The sequence below is a fragment of the Spermophilus citellus genome (assembly GCF_964194105.1).
Source record: "Spermophilus citellus genome assembly, chromosome: 9".
Classification (NCBI taxonomy): domain Eukaryota; kingdom Metazoa; phylum Chordata; class Mammalia; order Rodentia; family Sciuridae; genus Spermophilus; species Spermophilus citellus.
This window is the reverse complement of record NC_138191.1, coordinates 132,173,873-132,191,280: the sequence shown is the minus strand read 5'-3', so window position 1 is coordinate 132,191,280 and position 17,408 is coordinate 132,173,873. Positions and strand designations below refer to the sequence as shown.

The 17,408-nt window shown below is 58.7% G+C and overlaps 1 protein-coding gene across 13 annotated transcripts in view; it reads right to left on the bottom strand.

Annotated features, from left to right (window-relative positions):
- Positions 1–17,408, bottom strand: part of CASZ1 (castor zinc finger 1) — a 141,631-nt gene that overhangs the window by 8,552 nt on the left and 115,671 nt on the right. For 12 of the 13 annotated variants that reach the window (XM_081307764.1, XM_081307759.1, XM_081307753.1 and 9 more), the window contains 12 exons: positions 15,112–15,597; positions 11,152–11,986; positions 10,149–10,217; positions 8,538–8,628; positions 7,633–7,797; positions 6,551–6,723; positions 5,562–6,403; positions 3,216–3,351; positions 2,966–3,029; positions 1,644–1,798; positions 1,399–1,521; positions 187–525 (listed from right to left, as the gene is read on the bottom strand). In XM_081307764.1, coding sequence (XP_081163890.1) covers positions 187–525; positions 1,399–1,521; positions 1,644–1,798; positions 2,966–3,029; positions 3,216–3,351; positions 5,562–6,403; positions 6,551–6,723; positions 7,633–7,797; positions 8,538–8,628; positions 10,149–10,217; positions 11,152–11,986; positions 15,112–15,553 — 3,434 coding nt within the window. In that variant the 5' untranslated portion in view covers positions 15,554–15,597. The remainder of the gene's footprint in view (positions 1–186; positions 526–1,398; positions 1,522–1,643; positions 1,799–2,965; positions 3,030–3,215; positions 3,352–5,561; positions 6,404–6,550; positions 6,724–7,632; positions 7,798–8,537; positions 8,629–10,148; positions 10,218–11,151; positions 11,987–15,111; positions 15,598–17,408) is intronic. The other variant, XM_081307758.1, reaches the window with a different exon arrangement.

The following is a 17,408-nucleotide window of genomic DNA, read 5'->3' as shown; positions in this document are numbered from 1 at the left end:
TGAGCAGAGAGGCGACGCAAGCACAGCATCTTTGGCTAGAAGGATATGGCCCAGAGGCCGTTTCCCAGAGGGTGGGGACATCCAGTGTTAACTCTGCACGGTGAGGAACAGGGCCTCCTCCTGCCCTTGCCACACCCACTCCCAAGACGCTCGGGGACAGGGTGCCCGGCTCATCGAGGGACTCACTTCTCCTGGAACTGGAGGAATCCGGGTTTGACCTGGGGCTTGGCATTCTCTAGAGAAGTCGTCGCCAAGGGTGAGGCGGGCAGGTGAGGCACTGATGCGGGAATCTGAGGCATCTGGGGTATGGTGGAAGCCAGCTGCTTCCAGGCGAGCAGGGTGGGGGTGGAGGGCACTGAGGCCGGGCTGGGAGCAGGTCCCTCCAGACAGGTCCCCGGGACTGTGGTGCCAGGAGGTGCCGGAGGGGGTGAGGGTGCCAAGGAAGGTTTGGTCTCAGCAACAGAGGCCGGGAAGGAAGCCTCTGAGCTTCCTTTCACTGTTCCGCCCTCTGTCCGGAAGTGGAAGCTGGAAGGGGCAGGAGAGGTCACGTCAGGTGGGGAGCTAAGAGGCCGATGCAGCCCAGCCCCTCCCTGGCTGCCTGTGCACAGGAGCTGCAGGCGTGGTGTGACCCCATCGCAAGACCAGGGCCCAGCACAGGGACCTCATGCTCAGCAAGCTCTCCGTGATCCCGCCAAGACAGGAAGCCTCAGGACAACGGCTGCGCCCTAGCTCTGGGCTTGGCCCTAACTCTTGTCTTCCTACCTGTGCCCTGCCTCTGTCCAGGCGGTCCCCTCCCTGGGTATATGTGTGAGAGTAGGCCTGCCTCACGAAACCTGCTCTGACTATTCAGTAGGCTCCTGTGCAGGCCAGCGGCTGGGACAAGATGCCCACGTGGTGAGAAAGGCCTGGTGTGGGGCTCAGGGCACAGAGATCTGTCTGGAAGGCTTACAGGTTTTGAGCCAGTTACAAGTAGTGGCCGGGCTCGCTGCTTTTAAACTCCATGGCATTCACAGATTCATTTTGCTGTTCTGGGTCAAAGGGACTCAAGATGTCACAGTGGAATGAGAAAGGCCTTTGCCCTGGGTCTCTACCCTGGGTCCACACTGAGTCTCTGGCCACTCTGCAGGGGCACCTAGGGCATGCTGCCAGCCCCACGGGTCCTGGCTTGGGAGCAGCTGGCGCTAGGGTATTGGGGGGGCCCAGGCAGGGCTCTCTGGACACAGCTGGCTGGGGGCTGAGTGTGTGGAAGGAAGACCGGAAGCCCATCCTCCCTTTGGGCACTTCCCTCCTGAGGAGCCAGCCGCTCTGTGGTCTGGTGGGAATTGCAACAGGCTGTGTGGTATCCAGCCCCACAGAGCCCTGAGCGAGAGATGACAGGGCCCCCAGGTCCCCACTCACTTTGCATGCTTGATGGCCCCGTCCAGGGTGCTGAAGAGTGCACCACACTCCTCCACCACGCAATGGAAGTGTGCCTTGTGGAGGAAGTCACACTGGGCGTCGCAGAAGTCCTTGGTACCAAACCTAGCCAAATGAGCCAGCAGGGAGGAGGCTCCAGTTAGAGGTGGGCTGCTGCTGGCCACCAGGCAGGCTGCTGGGGCCACTGCCAGCCCTCCCTCACTCCCTGCTCTCAGGTAGCTCCTCACCTGCGTAGGTACACTCTCCAGGGCTCTGAGAGCTTCTCCTGAACGACAGCCTTTGCAGCCTTGCCCAGGAAGGGTGAGGACTCCGCAGCGGGGCTCCCCTCTGCTTCTGTCTTGATGCTTAGCAGGCTGCCGAGGCTGGGGTTGCCCTGAGACATCTGTGAAGACAGAGGCCAAGCTCGGCTCTGGGAGCCTCAGGACAGACATGCTGCTCTGTGACCACCAGAGCACTCCGGACAGGGAGGAGGGACTCTGTGGCCCCCCTGGGCTCCAGCTAGAGAAAAGCCCTGCCTGGACAGCTGGGGGCCTGGCCTGAAAGCGCAGGGCCTCTCCAAGCAATCCTGTGCTGCTGGAGCCGCTGCTCTCGCTGAGGCTGCCACTCAGGGTGCGCACTGTGGCCCATCTTCCCCAGACTTCGTGGCTCCCTGGTTATTTTCCTGCCAGAAGGTTTTTCAAAGGAAGTGCAGGAGGAGGAGGGATGGGGGAACCCCTATGAATTCCTTGAGAACCAGAGAAGGCGCACAAAGGAGGTGTGGGGAGGGAGGGAGACTCATGGGGTGAGAGCAGACAGGCTCGCTGCTGGGGAGGGGGGTCAGCCCACAGGCTCCCCAGGAAGGAAGAAGGCGTGCAGTGGGCAGTGGCCAGAGGAGTGAGAGCAAGAGAGCAAGCAGGAGAGGAGAGGAGGTAGCAGGCTCCTGCCTGCCAAGTGCCCAGCTGGGACCCACCCCACAACGTCCAGCCTGGGCCAGCTCCCTCTTCAGTCCCATCACTGTGTACAGTAACCAAATTAATCTTGCTGCAGTCAAGTTTATCATGTGAAGGGGAAAAATATATTTGAGATGATGTATAATTTACAAAGACCCTGCATTATTTAAAATAAATATTCCAGAGCGACCTCTCCGGAAGGCGTCCGAGACCATTACTCAACCCGAAAAGTGGAAATTGATGCTCTGCTCCCACTTTAGTCCCCCCTCCCTGACCCCTTTTTAAACAAACAAAAAATATATAAAATAAATAAATAACATTAATAACTAAGGGTGAGAGAAGTTAGAGGGCTCCGGAAAAGCTTTTGGAGCCCTCCATCTGAAGGAAAAAAAAAAGGTGTCAGAGGCTGGAATATATTTCTTCAGCCAGTTCATTAAATTAATTTGTAAGCAGTGGCTCTGAAATTATATTCGATGAAAAATGGCCTCAAAATTTAAATGGTACAAACTCATCTTATTAGAGGGAAAACATTAAAAAACAAACACATCCCCCCCACCCCCCAGCACAGCTTTAATTTCTTGGGGTGGGGGAGCAGGAGGCGTGTGATGGATGGTTCTTACCTTATTCATAAGCGAGGATAAAAGAGATGAATTTGCCGGGGCTGCGTGGCCATTTGATTCATTACTAGAACACACAAACCAAGGGGCTTTCAGCTCCAACGTCCGTGGGACCAACCCAGAGCCTACCCGCCCCCAGCCCTGCCTGCTGCGGCTGCCTGGCAGGAGGTGGGCTTGGACAGGAGGGCGAACTGAACCCCAGGGTCCAGCCCAGGGTGCTTGTCAAGGGCTTCTCTCTCCAGCAGCACCTCACCTGGATTCCTTAACAGTCAGGTCTAGACTGCGGTCTTGGGAGGCCTCAAGGGGGCCTGGGGTGCCAGCGCTCTCACCCGGCTCCAGCTTTACCTGGGCTGGAGGGAACCTGGCAGGGGTGGCCTGCTGCCCGCTTCCTGCAGGAGAGGGGAGGGAAGATGGGGTCAGAGGGGCCCAGGATTCACATGGGCACAAACCCTATTCCCCACAAAAGGAGGGCAGTAGCCTGGTAGGCCAGGGGTCTGGGGAGGCCTCACTGCTGGTCAGCGGTTCTCCCTGCTGACGTGATCGCTTGAGACGCTTACCCCTGTGTGGCAATTCTTCAAGTGATAATTATTGCAAAATTATGTCAAAGTTGGCCTGGCTCAGGGCCTCCTGGAGAAGGGCGGGAGGCTGAGGAGGGGGCTGGGGCGGGTGCAGGGGCCCTTCGTTTTCCTCACCAACTGTCACAGTCGATTTGTGGGGCTGCCGTTTAAGCTTTTATTAAAGACTCTGTTAATGCTGAGGGAAAGTGGCAGATCTGGACAGAGCAGCCCCTCCTTGGTCCCTGGCCTGCTGTTGCCGGGGAGACAGCCTGCCTGCACTGAGCATGCCCAGAGAGGGCATCTGCTGTGTCAGGGCTACCGAGCTGACGGACAATCAGCAAACTGCGTGACCTCGCCCGTCAAGCTGTCCAGGGCAGGGGCTCAAGGCCTGGCCAGGATGGGTCTGAGGGGTTGCTGGGTTGGAAGAGGCCGTAGGAAGCTGAGCAGATCAGGGGCAAAAGAAGCTGACAGGAAGGTGTCCACCGGGCCCAGCTCCACAATCCCCAAGTGACTGAAATATTAATCTGCCCCAAGGCGCTACAGCTGACAGGACTGCTTCAGACTGCAAGTGGCATTTTATTAAAAATACAGGAAAATGGCTCCCTCCCCTGCGCCTGACCTTTCTTTTGCGGGGGAGGGGAAGGAGACTTTTGTAGGAAAAAGAAAGTCCTTGACAGCTTGGCCACTGAGCCCAGGGTGGCCTTGGAGGGCTCAGTTCTTGTTTGGGGGTGTGGCCAGGGAGTGGAAGGTGGGGCCTCCAAACTGCCCCCTGGGATCTGAGTGCCCCACCAGGGACCTGAAAGGGTTCTCAGCCTTCAGGAGTCCACACCCCCGCAGCTCCTGAAGTCATTTATCCCCAGTCACAGGAAAACAGGCCTGGCTCCCTATCCTCCAGGGCTAGAACTCTCAAGGAGGTGTGGGCAGAGCCCCACGCTGGGACGAAGGGACCCTCTGTCTGTCCTGGCCGGTTCCAAGACGGTCTCAAATGGGAGCAGAGTATCCGGACCTGGCAGCCAAGGTGCTGAGGACCGTCTCAACTTTGTCACTTTCAGCTGCGTGATGGGGACGGGCCACCCCACTGCTCCATCAGCACCACAGGATGGGGCTGGCTTCCACTTCCTCCTGCCTGTGTGTCCCCAGCACCCACTCAGTGGTAGCCCTAGGCAGGCACCCAGCAAGCACCAAGGGTTGTTGAGTGAATGAATGAGCCACCTCATGGACAGAGCTGAACACTTCTCAAGGGCTCAACTAAGACAAATTCCCAGACGGGGAAGCAAAGGGAGAGGAGCCAGGGAAACCAGGAGAAAGAAGGAAGCAAGGAAAGGAGGAAGGAGGGGGCCACCCTGAAGCAAGCCAGTGCCAGACCAGAAGAAGCCACTCTTGGCTCCAGGCCACACTGTCCATCAGGGAGCACTGGCCAGTGCGCCTGCTTAGATGAATCACACTGTAACCCAGTGCCTCTTCACTCTGACCAGCTGGGCACTCCACAGCCACCTGGCTAGTGGCTGCCATGCTGAATAGCGTAGGGTGGGTTTTCCCCATGTAAGTTCTGCTGGGGGAAAGCTGCAGAGGTGTCCCTCGGCCTGGAGGGCTGTCCAGGTATGAGGTGCAGTCACCCTGCCACTGTGTTGGACCTGTCCCCCTCCAGGTCATCTGGAGGAGACTCAAGAGGAGAAGGGGGCCAGGGACAGCTCTCCTCAGGGACTCATCTGTGATGTGGGAGGTGAGAACACAGCGAGCCAACAGAATGCAGAGGAGCCCAGGAGGGAGGTTCCCACCTCAGGAGAAACCGTTCCCACCTCAGGAGAAACAGGCGAGAACTCCCTGGGCAGGGGCCCAGGTGGGGCTCTGAGGGGGAAATACACAGGAGGGAGGCAGAGACCAGGCAGAGAGGGGGCACTGCTTGGTGCAAGACTGGAGGGTGGAGATCAGACAGACGGCTCCCCCGCACCACCCTACTCTGCTCTGCAACAGGAGTGCAGGGACGGAGCCTCTGGGACCCAGAAGGTGCTTGCTTCCTGGGCAGGGCCTGGCCTGCTCACCTGGGTCAAAGGTGGCAGAGGGCTTGAGGGCAGCTGCGGCCAATCTGGCCATCATGGGTGAGATGAGGCCCTTGCTCGCAGAGATTCTCTCCATGATGGAGGCAGGGGGCACTGGGACAGAGGTGGCAGTCGCCAGGGCCGAATCTCCAGCTCCCGAAGCCACCAAGGTAGGTGTGTCGGGGGTTGCTGAGGCTGCTGCCCCAGATGACATGGCACCCAGGAGGCCAGGGGCACCCACAGGCAGGGAGGTGCTCCCACGGCCAGGAAGAAGGGGGAAGTAGGGTGCGGTGGTGGGCAGGCCCGAGTTGGAGAGGGCCAGTGCCAGGGGGATGGAGCCTGGCAGGCCCTGGGGCATCAGCCCCTGGATCTTGCTGCTAGGAGGCTTGGTGGCACTGGGCGTGCCCTCGGTGGTGGCAGCGGCAGTGGCCAGGGACGCAGAGGACTGTTGGCTGGTGGGGGAGGCGCTCAGGCTGGAGTTCTTGCTGCTCAGGGCAGAGAAGTCCACCAGGTCGTCGTTGCTGGACTCCTCGGGCTCCGTGTCCTTGGCGCCCAGCAGCGAGGGTGGCAGCCCCAGCACGCCCGAGGAGCGGACATGGCGGCGCTCGTGCTTGCGCTTGTGCGAGGTCATCTGGCTGGTGGAGGTGAAGGTGAAGCCGCAGCCGGCGCGGATGCAGTGGAAGTGGTTGGTGGCCTTGCTGTACACGCAGCCCTCGTACCTGCACTCCTCGTACTTGTAGAACTTCTTGAACCCGTCCTTGGCGTAGGCGTCGTCCTTGATGTGGTAGCTCTTATGCTTCTCGATGTCACACTTGTTCTTGAAGGTGAACGTGCAGCCAGGACGCCTGGATGGGACATTGGGGGTCTGTCATGGGGCACTCAGAGGGCAGTCCCCGTGACAGAAAACTCAGGCTGGATACCAAACCAGGGCCTTAAGCAAGGTATCCCCTGCCCCTCCTCCAGCCTGGGGCGCCAGTGGACGGCTGGCTCACCTGCAGTGGAAGTGCGTGGTCTTCTGTCCGTAGAACTGGCAGTCCGCTGTGCCGCAGTCCTCGGTGGCTCGGAAGCGCTGGAAGCCATCGTTGATGAGCTGGGTGTTCTTCTTGTGGAAGTTCTCGTGGGTCATCACGTCAGACGTGCTCGTGTACACCTTGTTGCAGCCCACCTGCAGCCAGGATGGCGGGCAGCCATCTGAGTCCTGGCACAGCTGGGCCGAGGTCTCCTCTCGGGACAGCTGACACCTCTATCCTCAAACTCCCCAGGTGCGCCTGGGCCGAGGCAGAAAGCCTCCAACCACCCCTGCCCCCCAGGGAGCAACCGGAACCTGCCTGAGGGCCAGGCTGTCTTCAGACCACGCGGCTTCCGGCCCAGGTGAGGGAGCCACGCTCTTCAGACGCTGGGTTTTATATCCCCATCTGTGGCCCTACCTCTACAGTCCCCAGAGTTGACGGGGGCTGTGTCCTGGAGGTCACCTTAGCTCAGGGACTTGCTTAGTGGATGATTTCTGGGCACAGCCCCTCCCCCCGCACTGGGCCAGGCAGACAATGTTGCCATATTGAGTAAAAACCAGTGGCCTCTGAGCACCCTCGAAGGCTGGGCTGTGCCAGTGCCTGCACCGTCTCAGGCCCAGGGTGGCCCCCCTCCTCACACCCAGGTTGTTCCCCAGAGGCCATAACAACCCTTGACAAATATGGGGGAGGCAAGGAGGCTGCTATTTGCAACCCAAAGTCGCTCCTCCTGGGCCTGACACCTTGAAAAAGCCCAGACTCAGTGTGGCATTAAAACAAAGAATTAAACAAAAACCTCCTCAGGAATCATTTGCAATGCCGCTCTTGGTGTTAAAGCCTGAAAAATGTCGGTCTGTATAAACAGCTCACTGAATTTCCCCCACACCAAGTATGGCCACGGGGAAGGCCCCGCCTCGGCCACCAGACTCTGCTCCCCACTCCCCCAGAGCCTCCCTCAGCATGCCCAGTGACTCTTGGCTCACCAGCTACCTCCACCCTGCACCCAGAGACCCTGCCCATGGCTGCTGTGGTGGGGGGCTTCAGGGTGAGGACGGGGAGGCGGGCACCTGCATGCAGTGGTAGTGGGTGCTCTTCCCGTTGAGGTGGCAGCCGTGGTAGTAGACGCTGCAGTCGTCCAGGGGGCTGAAGCGCATGAAGCCGTGCTGCAGGGAGTTGTCCCGCTTCTTGTGCATGTTGTAGTGCCGGATCACGTCCTGCTTACTCGTGAACCTCTGCCAGGAAGAGTACCAAGCTGGCAGGAGCCCTCATCCCCACCCATGTGCCAAGACAGCCTGGGCCAGGGGGCCGGCCTCAGGGCCCTCAGGTCACCTCATAAACCTAACCCCACTTGTGGTCAGGACAGCACAGACTGCCCAGCCAATTCCCTCAGCAGCAGGGATTCCAACAATCCAGAAACCATAGACCCTCCCCTGGCCTCTCCCCAGCCTCCCAACAGCCACAGCCCAAGCAGAGGATGAACAGGGTGATCCCTGAGGACAAGGGCTCTGACAGGTGACAGTACATTCTGCCCAATGCACCTGTGAGCAAAGCCAGGTGAGACACCCGGTGAGACCGAAGGAGCAGCCTATGCACACTGTCAATGCCACCTCTTTGATAGTTCTGCATTTGCAAGTCGTGGCCTTCACATAATGGCATTCTATCTGAACCTCAATTTCCATTTTGAAGTGGGGCAGTGATGCCGACCTTAGAAGGCCCCGTGAAGTGTTAGCTAGCTATGGTACACAGGCCACCTGGAATGGGCCTTGGTCCACACTGGATTCCCAGCGAAGCTGCGTGGGCATTATCACCACCAGGATGCCAATGGCTGCAGAACCTACTAGTGGCACAGGCTGGCAGTGGGTCCGTACTCTCTGCCCACCCAAGTTAAGTTCAGGTGACCCATGGAGTACTAAGCACCTGCTGCCTCACTTCTAGCCAGAGCCGCTGTGCTGTGCAGTGGTGCATCTCGTACCTGGTAGTTGCACTCAGGATCCAGGCAGTGGTAGTGCTCTCGGTACTGGTAGGCACAGTGGATGTGGCCACAGTGCTGACTGCCTGAAAACCTGAAGAGAAGAGGGGTCGGGTCAGGCCCCTTTCTGGGTACCAGGCCCCATGAGGACTCTTCCAGGGCCTAAAACCTGAGCAGCCATCTCTGCCCAGGTTCTAGAGATGTGCTACTGGGTTTCTGTGGGCCTGGTTGGGGATATGGGGGACAGTGGTGAAGTGGAAGAGGTTTGGGAATGCCAGGGCCAGTGGCTAGGCCTGTCAGGAATCCCAGATTCCTCAAGCTGCATGCTTGCCAGCATCTTCCAGGTAGTGAGTGCCAGGTGAGGTAGAGGCCTGGCACCCAGGTGGGGAGGAAGAAGCTAGGGAAGGCCACAAGCCACAGCCAGAGTAGACACAGACCAGGGAGGTGAGGAGGAGACCTGAAGTCCCCACAACTGCCTTTCCTACAGTTAGCTGCCTGACCAACACTATGCCCAGCTCTGTCCAGGGAGGAGGCCCTGGCTGGTGAACTGGGGCTCTGTTGCTGTGAGGTGTTAAAGGGCTCTCTCTGTTCTGGGCTTTTCCTGACACTTGAAATAGTCCAGAGTTATGAATTTTTAAAGCACAGCATCTGTTTGGCTTCCTGTGGCAGGGAGCTCGCTCTCCAGCCAAGTGCACAGCTAGGAGCCCCGTGCTGCCTGCATGCTGCCTGCCTCCAGGAAACCCCAATCGCTCTCCAGACCTGACACTGCCGGGTGTGGCTCTTACAGCCTTGGTGAGGGCCAGCCCTGGGAGAGCAAACCATGACAGCGGCAGGGAAGATGTTTCCTCGGCCTGCCTGTGCCCCTCTGTGGATGACGTGATTGCAGGAGGGGAGAGAAACCCATGCCATGTATGGGGGGACCACTTGCAAATAAATATTTAAGCTGAAGTTGCCAACAGGGCCATCTGCTGAGGCACTAATAATAATGATAGCAACAGTAATAAAGAGAAGACCAAAGAGAGCAAAGGGGGAAAGACACTGGGACAGGAGAGGCAGAGAGGATGGGAGGGACCTGGAAGAGCCCAGAACGATGCCGCCAGGGCACAGCCCCCACCATGTGCCACCTCACCAGGCAGCAGCTGTGAGGGCCTGATGGAGGGGAATTTGCTGCCAATCCTGCTGCCTTTGGGATGGAGGGGATGGATCTGGAGTCAGGCGGTGTGAGGCCTTACCTGGGCAGCCCAGGGAGCCACACCCCTGCCCGAAACTGACAATTATGGTGGTCTGCATTCCACCTGGGGTCCACAGTGAAGGCCTGACGGAGGCCAGCTGTGGAGGGGGACCCTGAACTCATCTATGGCCGAGCCTTGCTGTGGGCTCCTTCTCACACCCTGGCCCTGGAGGTAGAAGCTGCTTAAGGATCATGTGGCCTGGACCACAGCAAAGAGGCAGGTCTGAGCTGGGCTCATGGGACAGCTTCCATGGGGAGTTTAGGGAAAGAAGCAGGTGGAGTCTTGGCCCTAGTGGTAAGAGAGCGCAGGGATGGTCCCACAGTCCCTGGGCATTCCTGGCCCCCCACCTTCTCTCCACATAGTCTCCTCCCCAGGGGCCTACCTGGCAATATATTTCTGGTAAATGTTTACATCTTCGGTGACAGCTGGTTTATCTGTGGGCAATCCGTTCCTGGTGAGACACACGGGACACAGCCGATCAGCCGCAGGCCCAAGAGCTGGTAGGGAGCTCCCTGCCCTGGCTCTCGCCTTTCTTGCCTTGGCTGAGAGTTCCGAGGCACATGGGTAGGACTAAGAAAGTCCCTTGGCAGAAGCCTGGCAGAGGTTCCATTAGCCCAACTAAGGAGGGCTGGGCCACCCCAGGCAGGCAGGGCTGGAGGTCTGCACCTCAGGCCCAGCTAGGCCTAGAGTCTGTCTGGGTGGAAGGTCCCTGGAGCCAGGGCCTGACCCCCCGGCACAGAGGGAGAATCAAAAGGTGAGGGCTGAGAAGCATCAGGCATCCCAGGGAGGAAAAGGGGAAGGAAGGGCAGCACATCAGCCTCAAGTCAGGGGGCACTGCCTGCATCTGCCTGGGTTCACAGCCACCAGGGTGGAGTGCAAATAAGGGCTTTGGGATGGGTCTTGTTCTGCCTCAGGCCCCCACCATATTACTGGCAGGGCCAGTGCCCTGTCCCTGAATTAAGGCTGAAAAGGCCTTCTTCTTTCTGCCTCCTCCAAGACCCAGGCTTTGAACCCAGGCACCAGGGCCACTGCAGAAACCCCAGCAGCCTCACCCCCAGATGGGGCTTTCTCAGCCGACCACAGCTCTGGTGGCAGCAGGCAAAGGAAGCCAGTGGTGGCAACCAGGGGTTATGGCACTCACGTCAGCAGGTACGCAGTGCACACCAGCGCCTGCTATGTGAGCGTGTGAGGCTCTGCAGCAAGGGGTGGAGGTGCAGGGCCAGGAACCGTGCACGAGCTGGAAGAGCCCCCGGAGTGAGCACGCAGTGAGTGAGCACGCTGCGTGTGTGAGCATGAGCATGAGAGTCGACTGAGCCCGGGTCTGGGCGTACAAGTGGGTGTCCTGCCTCAGGGCTTGGGGTGCAGTGGGATGGGGAGTGCCTTACTTGACAGTGGAGACGGTCCCCGTGGTGATGGAGTCTGTTTTGGAGAAGGCAGACTTCAGGTACTCGGGAGTATTGAAGGACAGGGAGGCAGGTGGCTCGGGCCCCGGCCCGGGGGCACTGGGAGCAGTGGGCACACTGGCGAGGGGTGCAGGAGCCAGGCTGGGGGTGGGCGGAACCTTGGCGGGGCCTGGCTTCTGGATGCCCCGGACGTCATACTTGGAGGGGCGCCCCACCTTGCCTGTCTTGAAGGCGATGGCCCCGCCCATGTCGGGGCTGCCCTCCCCGGGTTTGAAGAGGTGCAGGTACTTGACGTTCTCCAGGTCATACTTGGACGGCTTCTTGTAGGCACTCCCATTCTGAGGGCGCAGGTTCTCACTGGTCTTCAGTTTTTGAATGAAAAAGTCATACTTGGAGGCCCGGGCCACCAGGTTCTGCATCTGGACACTGCTGTGTGATGGCAGGGGCAAGATGGTGGCCTTGGTCTCCAGGTGGGTGGTGTTGCTGGGCAGCCGCAAGCCGGGCAGAGGGCCCACCATCTCCTTGCCTGCCCGCTCCTCAGCCTTGGTGCCATGGGCTGGCCAGGAGAGCTGCTCGCCGGCCTTGAGCTTGCGGATGTACTCCTCATACTTGGAGAAGCGCGCCCGCTTGCTGAAGCTTTCCTCAGAGGTGGGTAACATGGAAGAGGGGGTCGCCTCAGGGGGGGAGCCCGCATGCAGCTTCTCGAAGCTAATCTTCCTGGCCAGTTCATCCCTCGTGTTCTGGTCATCATAGCCAAACATGCCCAGGAACTCGGTCATGGTGGAGGCCGCATAGTCCCTTAGCGAGGAGGCCTCTCCTACAAGGAGGAGGGGGTGGTCACCTCTGGGAGGAATCAGGGGGGGAAGGGCCAAGAGGCCCCCCACTGCGAGCCCCCACCACAGAGAGGGGCCTGTGTGGGGAGGGGGCAGAGCAGGACATGATCTATGGACATTCGGCCCACTTGTTAGGTTTTACGACTCTTAAATTAATTTGTTTTAAAAAAAAGTAATTAATACTGGGGTAAAATAAAACGAGTTCATCAATGCCAGGAAAATCAATTTCCTAAATGTTCTGGCCGATGGCTTTTCAGTACATTAAACAAAGTTTCATAAATGTCTCCGCTCTCTCGCCTTGGCCTAATATGAAAGAGAAGTCATCTTACTGGAAGGAAGGCCAAATCCCAACCTGCCTCCCGAGGTGGGGGCAGTAGTTACAGGCACAGGGACAGGTAGGGATGTGGGTGGTGACTGGACAGTCAGGAGAGATCCCAGGAGCTGAGAGAGATGCTCTGGGTGGGGTTGGGGTGAACCTGGCATGGTGAACTGCCCTGAGCCCCACAAATGGATCTCGTTGGCTGATGAGGGCCTTGCCCCATGATGCCTCATGACCTGGCTTCCCAGCCTCCCCCCAACCACAGAACTGAGCAGGGCAGGGACTGTGCCAACGTGCCCACACAAACTCACGTAGGGCCCCTCCTCCAGCCAAGATTTACCACACGGAGCACACCAAGGTGGGTCACCTGGGAGAGCAAGGACCAGGGCAGGTGGGAGCAGCCAGCACTGTAGGCCCAGGGCAGCAGGCCTGGGCTGGGCACATCCATCCTCCCCACTGTCTGCACCTAGGGCACACTGAACCCTGGAGGGACCTCCCCACAGTGACATGTACACTCCCCCTCCCCCATGTTCACACCACATGCACGCTCACACACATGCACACACCACACTCACACATGTGCTCACACATGGACTCACAAGCTCACGTTCGTAGCTGCTTTTCCCAACTCTGCAGATACAGCCAGCTCCCCAGGACAAGTCTTAGGCCAACGTGGCCCCTTCTAATGTGCCTTCTACACACAGCCTTTCGGCCTGGCAGACAGGTGGTCTCCAATGTGTGAGAGGGTGCTCATTCTTCCACTTACGGCAGGTTGCGCCCTCCATCAGGGTTGGGCACATACTGACAAGTGAGACACACAGTCCAGGGGACACAGTGTTCTCTATTCAGCTTGAGCCTGCCCACCTGGGCACACTCAGAGTAGCAGGACCCAGACTGTGGGTCCTGACAGTACAGCTTAAGGAAGGCATGCCAGCGGGGATTCCTCCCAACCCCACCCAAACCTGCCAGGCCTGAGGTGCTCTGAGCACAAATGGAAGGGGCAGAGGGAGTCCAAAGGAGCAGAGCGGGCAGGGCCTGGCAGGAGAGAAAACCCAGCAGAATGAGGAAGGAGGGGTTCTCAGCTTCTGGGGAGGACTGGGAGCCCACTAGCTAAGGAGGGGAGGGTCACAGGCAGCTCCCTGGCACCCAGGCTGGGCAGAGTGACTCAAGGAACCCTCAGACAGCTGTTCCCCTGGCAGGGCAGGTGGGTCAGCCACAGTCTGGAACACCAGCCACAGAGGTTGGGGGCCTGGCCTGGGAGGAGTGGGCTCTGGCTGCTGGATACAGTGGCTCAGGGACCAGGGAAAGGGGCTAAAAATAGCTGGAGGCAGCTGAACCCTCACTATATATGGCAGGGAAACCGAAGGCTCTGAAGGGCAGGCAACTTGGAGCAGGGAGGGGGCCAGGCAGGGTCCTAGAGGCAGTTCCAGAGCCCTGCATTCCTGACCCCCAGGCCCAGAGAAGTTGGCCTGGGGAGCCAAGGCCACAGAAGGTAGCTGGGGCTCCACTGGCTCCCTAGCCACCTGGCGCTGAGGGAAGCAGAGCTCAGGCCACGAGGCACAGGGCAGTTCGATCCCTGCCTCCCGCCTTTCCAGCTCTTCTCCCCAGGAAGGGAGGACTCAGGAGGGGAGGCCTCCTCTAGCCCCTCCACTGTGGGCAGAGCTGAGTGTAGAGAGTGTCAGAGGGACAGCAGCAAGGGCTGCTGTCCCTTTTCTCTCCTCAGGCCTAGCACAATCACCTTGTGTCTGGCAACGGCAAGGGCTTTCCTATCAGAGGAAACTGAAGGTCACACTCTTCCTCATTGATCTTGCAATGTTTGTTAATTACTCTGTCACTGATGTGGCGAAGGATAATTAAACAGCTCTGTTTATATCTTATATGCATAATTATGTGGCTGTGCAGGGCTCCCTGCATAGGGAGGAGATGCGCCCCTCGCCGCAGGGGGGACAGGGACAGGGGAGAGGCAGGCAGGGGAGGCGTGCAGCTCCAGGCACCAACCTGGGAGGAGGCTGGGGCGAGAGTAAAGGCCAGACCTAGTTCTAGCGGGGGCCCCTCTCCTGCCGTAAACCCCACGCTGGTCCTCTCCTGAGCAGAAAGAGCTGGAGACTGCTCTAAGTCCCAAGGACACGTAAACACTAGAGAAGCCAGGCCTTGGCCATCTCATGGGAAGAGGTCAGTGAGAGGACCATGTTGGGGTGGCTGGGTGTAAGGGGATCTTCTGGCTGGGCCTGGCCAGCCTCACGGGCCTGAGTTCCCACCTAGGAGGGCCAGGGGCAGTGACGTAGGGAAGGAGAATGCTGGGGCACAGGCAGGGGGCAAAGCCTTTTCTAGGATCCTCAGAGAAGTCTCTCGGAGCGAGAGTGCTTGCAGCTGGCAGCTCATGGGGTTCATGTTGCTGCCCCACCACAACCACTGCTCCCCACACTGGTGGTCAGGGACCTTGGTCCCCCAGAAGGCTCATTCCTATTGATTCCCACCCACCCACCATCTGTCCATTCCTCTGTGTGTCTGGCCATCCGTCCATCTGTCCCTCCACTGGTTGTTTTTTAAGGACCCACTGTGTGCTGGGCAGTCCCCCCTGCCCCCTCACACTCCTGGAAAGCTGCCTTCTCAGTCCCTTTACTCTGCCCCCACCCCCAGAGTTCTCACTGGACATGATGCTGGTGCTTGGGGCAGGAATGAAGAGGAGGCAGGTGGGCACCTGGACACGTGGACCTTCCCTCCTGGGTCACCCCACAGTGTAGCACCCTTTCCCAGCCTCCACCTGCCTCTTAAAGGCCAGACACCCACCTGAAGCCTGCTTGATGCCGGGGCTACTGTCGTCCTTTGAGGCTGCCCCATCTGAGTCCTTCTCTGGGACACTGCCATCCTTGGAGGGCTCTTCCGCGTGGTCTTCCTCATCGCTGCAGCCCTGGGGCTGGACCATGTAGACACCCTCAGGAGGCAGCTCCAGGCCCTCGCGGGTGATCCGCCCCAGAACGGGTGCAGGTGCCGGCTCCTCGCTGTACTCCCCATTGACCCACTTCTCAATCACTGCCCGCCTCTTGTCTTCTTCACTGCGTGGGGCCCGAGCCACCCCAGACTCAGGGCCACTGCGCTCTTTGTCCCGGGGTCTCAGCGGGCTTTCCTCTGCCTGGGAGCCAGCCTCTGCTCCCTTCTCCACCACCACTTGGCGACTCAGCTTGGCACAGATGGCGTTGAGCTTGAGGCCGCCTTTGCGCTTGGCCGCCATGGCCGGTTTGCCTGCAGGTGGGTCAGTGCACTGGGTGCCTTCAGCTGTAGGGATGGAGGGACACAGAGGTGAGGGGCCACATGCCAAGCACAGCTACCCCTGAACGACCCTGCACCCCCAAGTCAGTCTCCCCAGGTGATCACAGATCCATCATGCTGTCCTGAGGTGGCCTAGCATTGCTCATCTCCCCTCTGGACGGGGAGCTCAAGGGCTGGGCTAGCCAGTCGCTCCATCCCCAGAGCCTGCACAGTGCCTGGCATGGAGTAGGTGGTTCAAAATGGATGAAAGAAAGGCTCTTCAAATACAAGTCTTCTTCCTAGCACCTGGTTCCTGGAAGCATTTTCTAGGCTTGTTTGGCCCTAAATAGCTCCTGAGGGGTGGTATGACTTGTGTCATGCAGAACCCCCAGCACAGGCAGATGAGGGGCTGGTGGTGAGGGAAGGTGGCAAGGGAAGCACTGTACTGCTGGTGGCCTGGCTCTACCTCACCACAGGTCCCTGGGGAGGAGTCAGCTGACAACCAGCTTCTAGCCTGTGTCAACCTTTTACCCTGCTGTCCCAGTAAGCACCTGGATGGCACTGTCCCCACCTGAGCATCTTATCCCCTGGCAGCACCTCTGCCAGGCCCAGTCCATAATCCTCACCAATTCCAGTGTCTGCTCTCAGGACAGCAGAGCTCTTCTCCTTGGCTCCCAGCTACTCAGGACCACCGCCCCCCCACCCCCACCCCCACCAAAAAAAAAAAGCCTCTGTTTTTTTCTCAGTCACCTGCCCTGTGAGGGTCTTCCTGGCCCTTCTTTCCAGCCTCACTGGGCCTCTGGCCATTTCCTATTGCTGTTCCACAGAGTTCCTCGCAGCCCCTCCTACAGTCTCCATCCCAGCACCACACTCCTCCTCCTCCAATTCCTGTGGCCCACTCCTATATCCTGGGAAGGTCTGGCGGGAGCTGAGAAGTGCACTTCCTAGCCTAGGAGCCCCAGCTGGGACAGGCTTGGATTGCTTAGGTCCCTCATGGAAAGCCCAGAAACTGCAGTTAAAGGGCTTAATTTCTGATTCCTGATGTGACAGCACATAGGCAGCTAGAAACTAAACCTTGTCAGGGGACAGAAGGTCCTGAGGGCAGGTGGCCAGGAAGGCCTACAAGGCTGGACATATGCACGAATGACGCCACACATCTGTCTAGCCGTCCATCCATCTAGTGTACTGCCATGTGCCACACCCCATGGTGGATCAGGGGACAAGGCAGTGGCCATGTGACGGTCTCAGTTCATACTCGATTTGTGCATAGGGAGGTCCCTGTCAAAGAGTGCTCCCCCAGGCCTTAGCCAAGGAAATGGGCATGTCTCATATAGGTCTGAAGGCTGGGGGGCAGGAGGGCTTTGTGCCTTAGCTCCATGGATCAAACACCATGAGCCAGGAGTGATGGTGCGTGCCTGAAATCCCGGCAGCGTGGGAGGCTGAGGTAAGAGGATTGCAAGTTCAAAACCAGCAACTTTAGCAAGGTCCCAAGCAACTCAGTGAGACCCTATCTCTAAATAAAATATAAAAAGGAGCTAGGGATGTGGCTCAGTGGTTAAGTGCTCCTGGGTTTAATCCCTGGTACCAAAACAAAACAAAAGCCCACCATGAAATCCACATCCTGGAGAGCCCACAAAGAAGCCACACCTGTGTTTGCCCAAGGGCCTCATCCCACAGGTCGACCTGATTTTTATGCACAAATAATAGTCCCTTGATATATACATGCCCTGTGGCTGCAGATCCTGCCTTATCACCAGCTTCTGAATGTGTGGCCTTGCTTGGGGACTGTCAGAGAAAGGTCTGCTCAGCCAGTTCCCAGTCCTGTGGCTCTGGCTCCA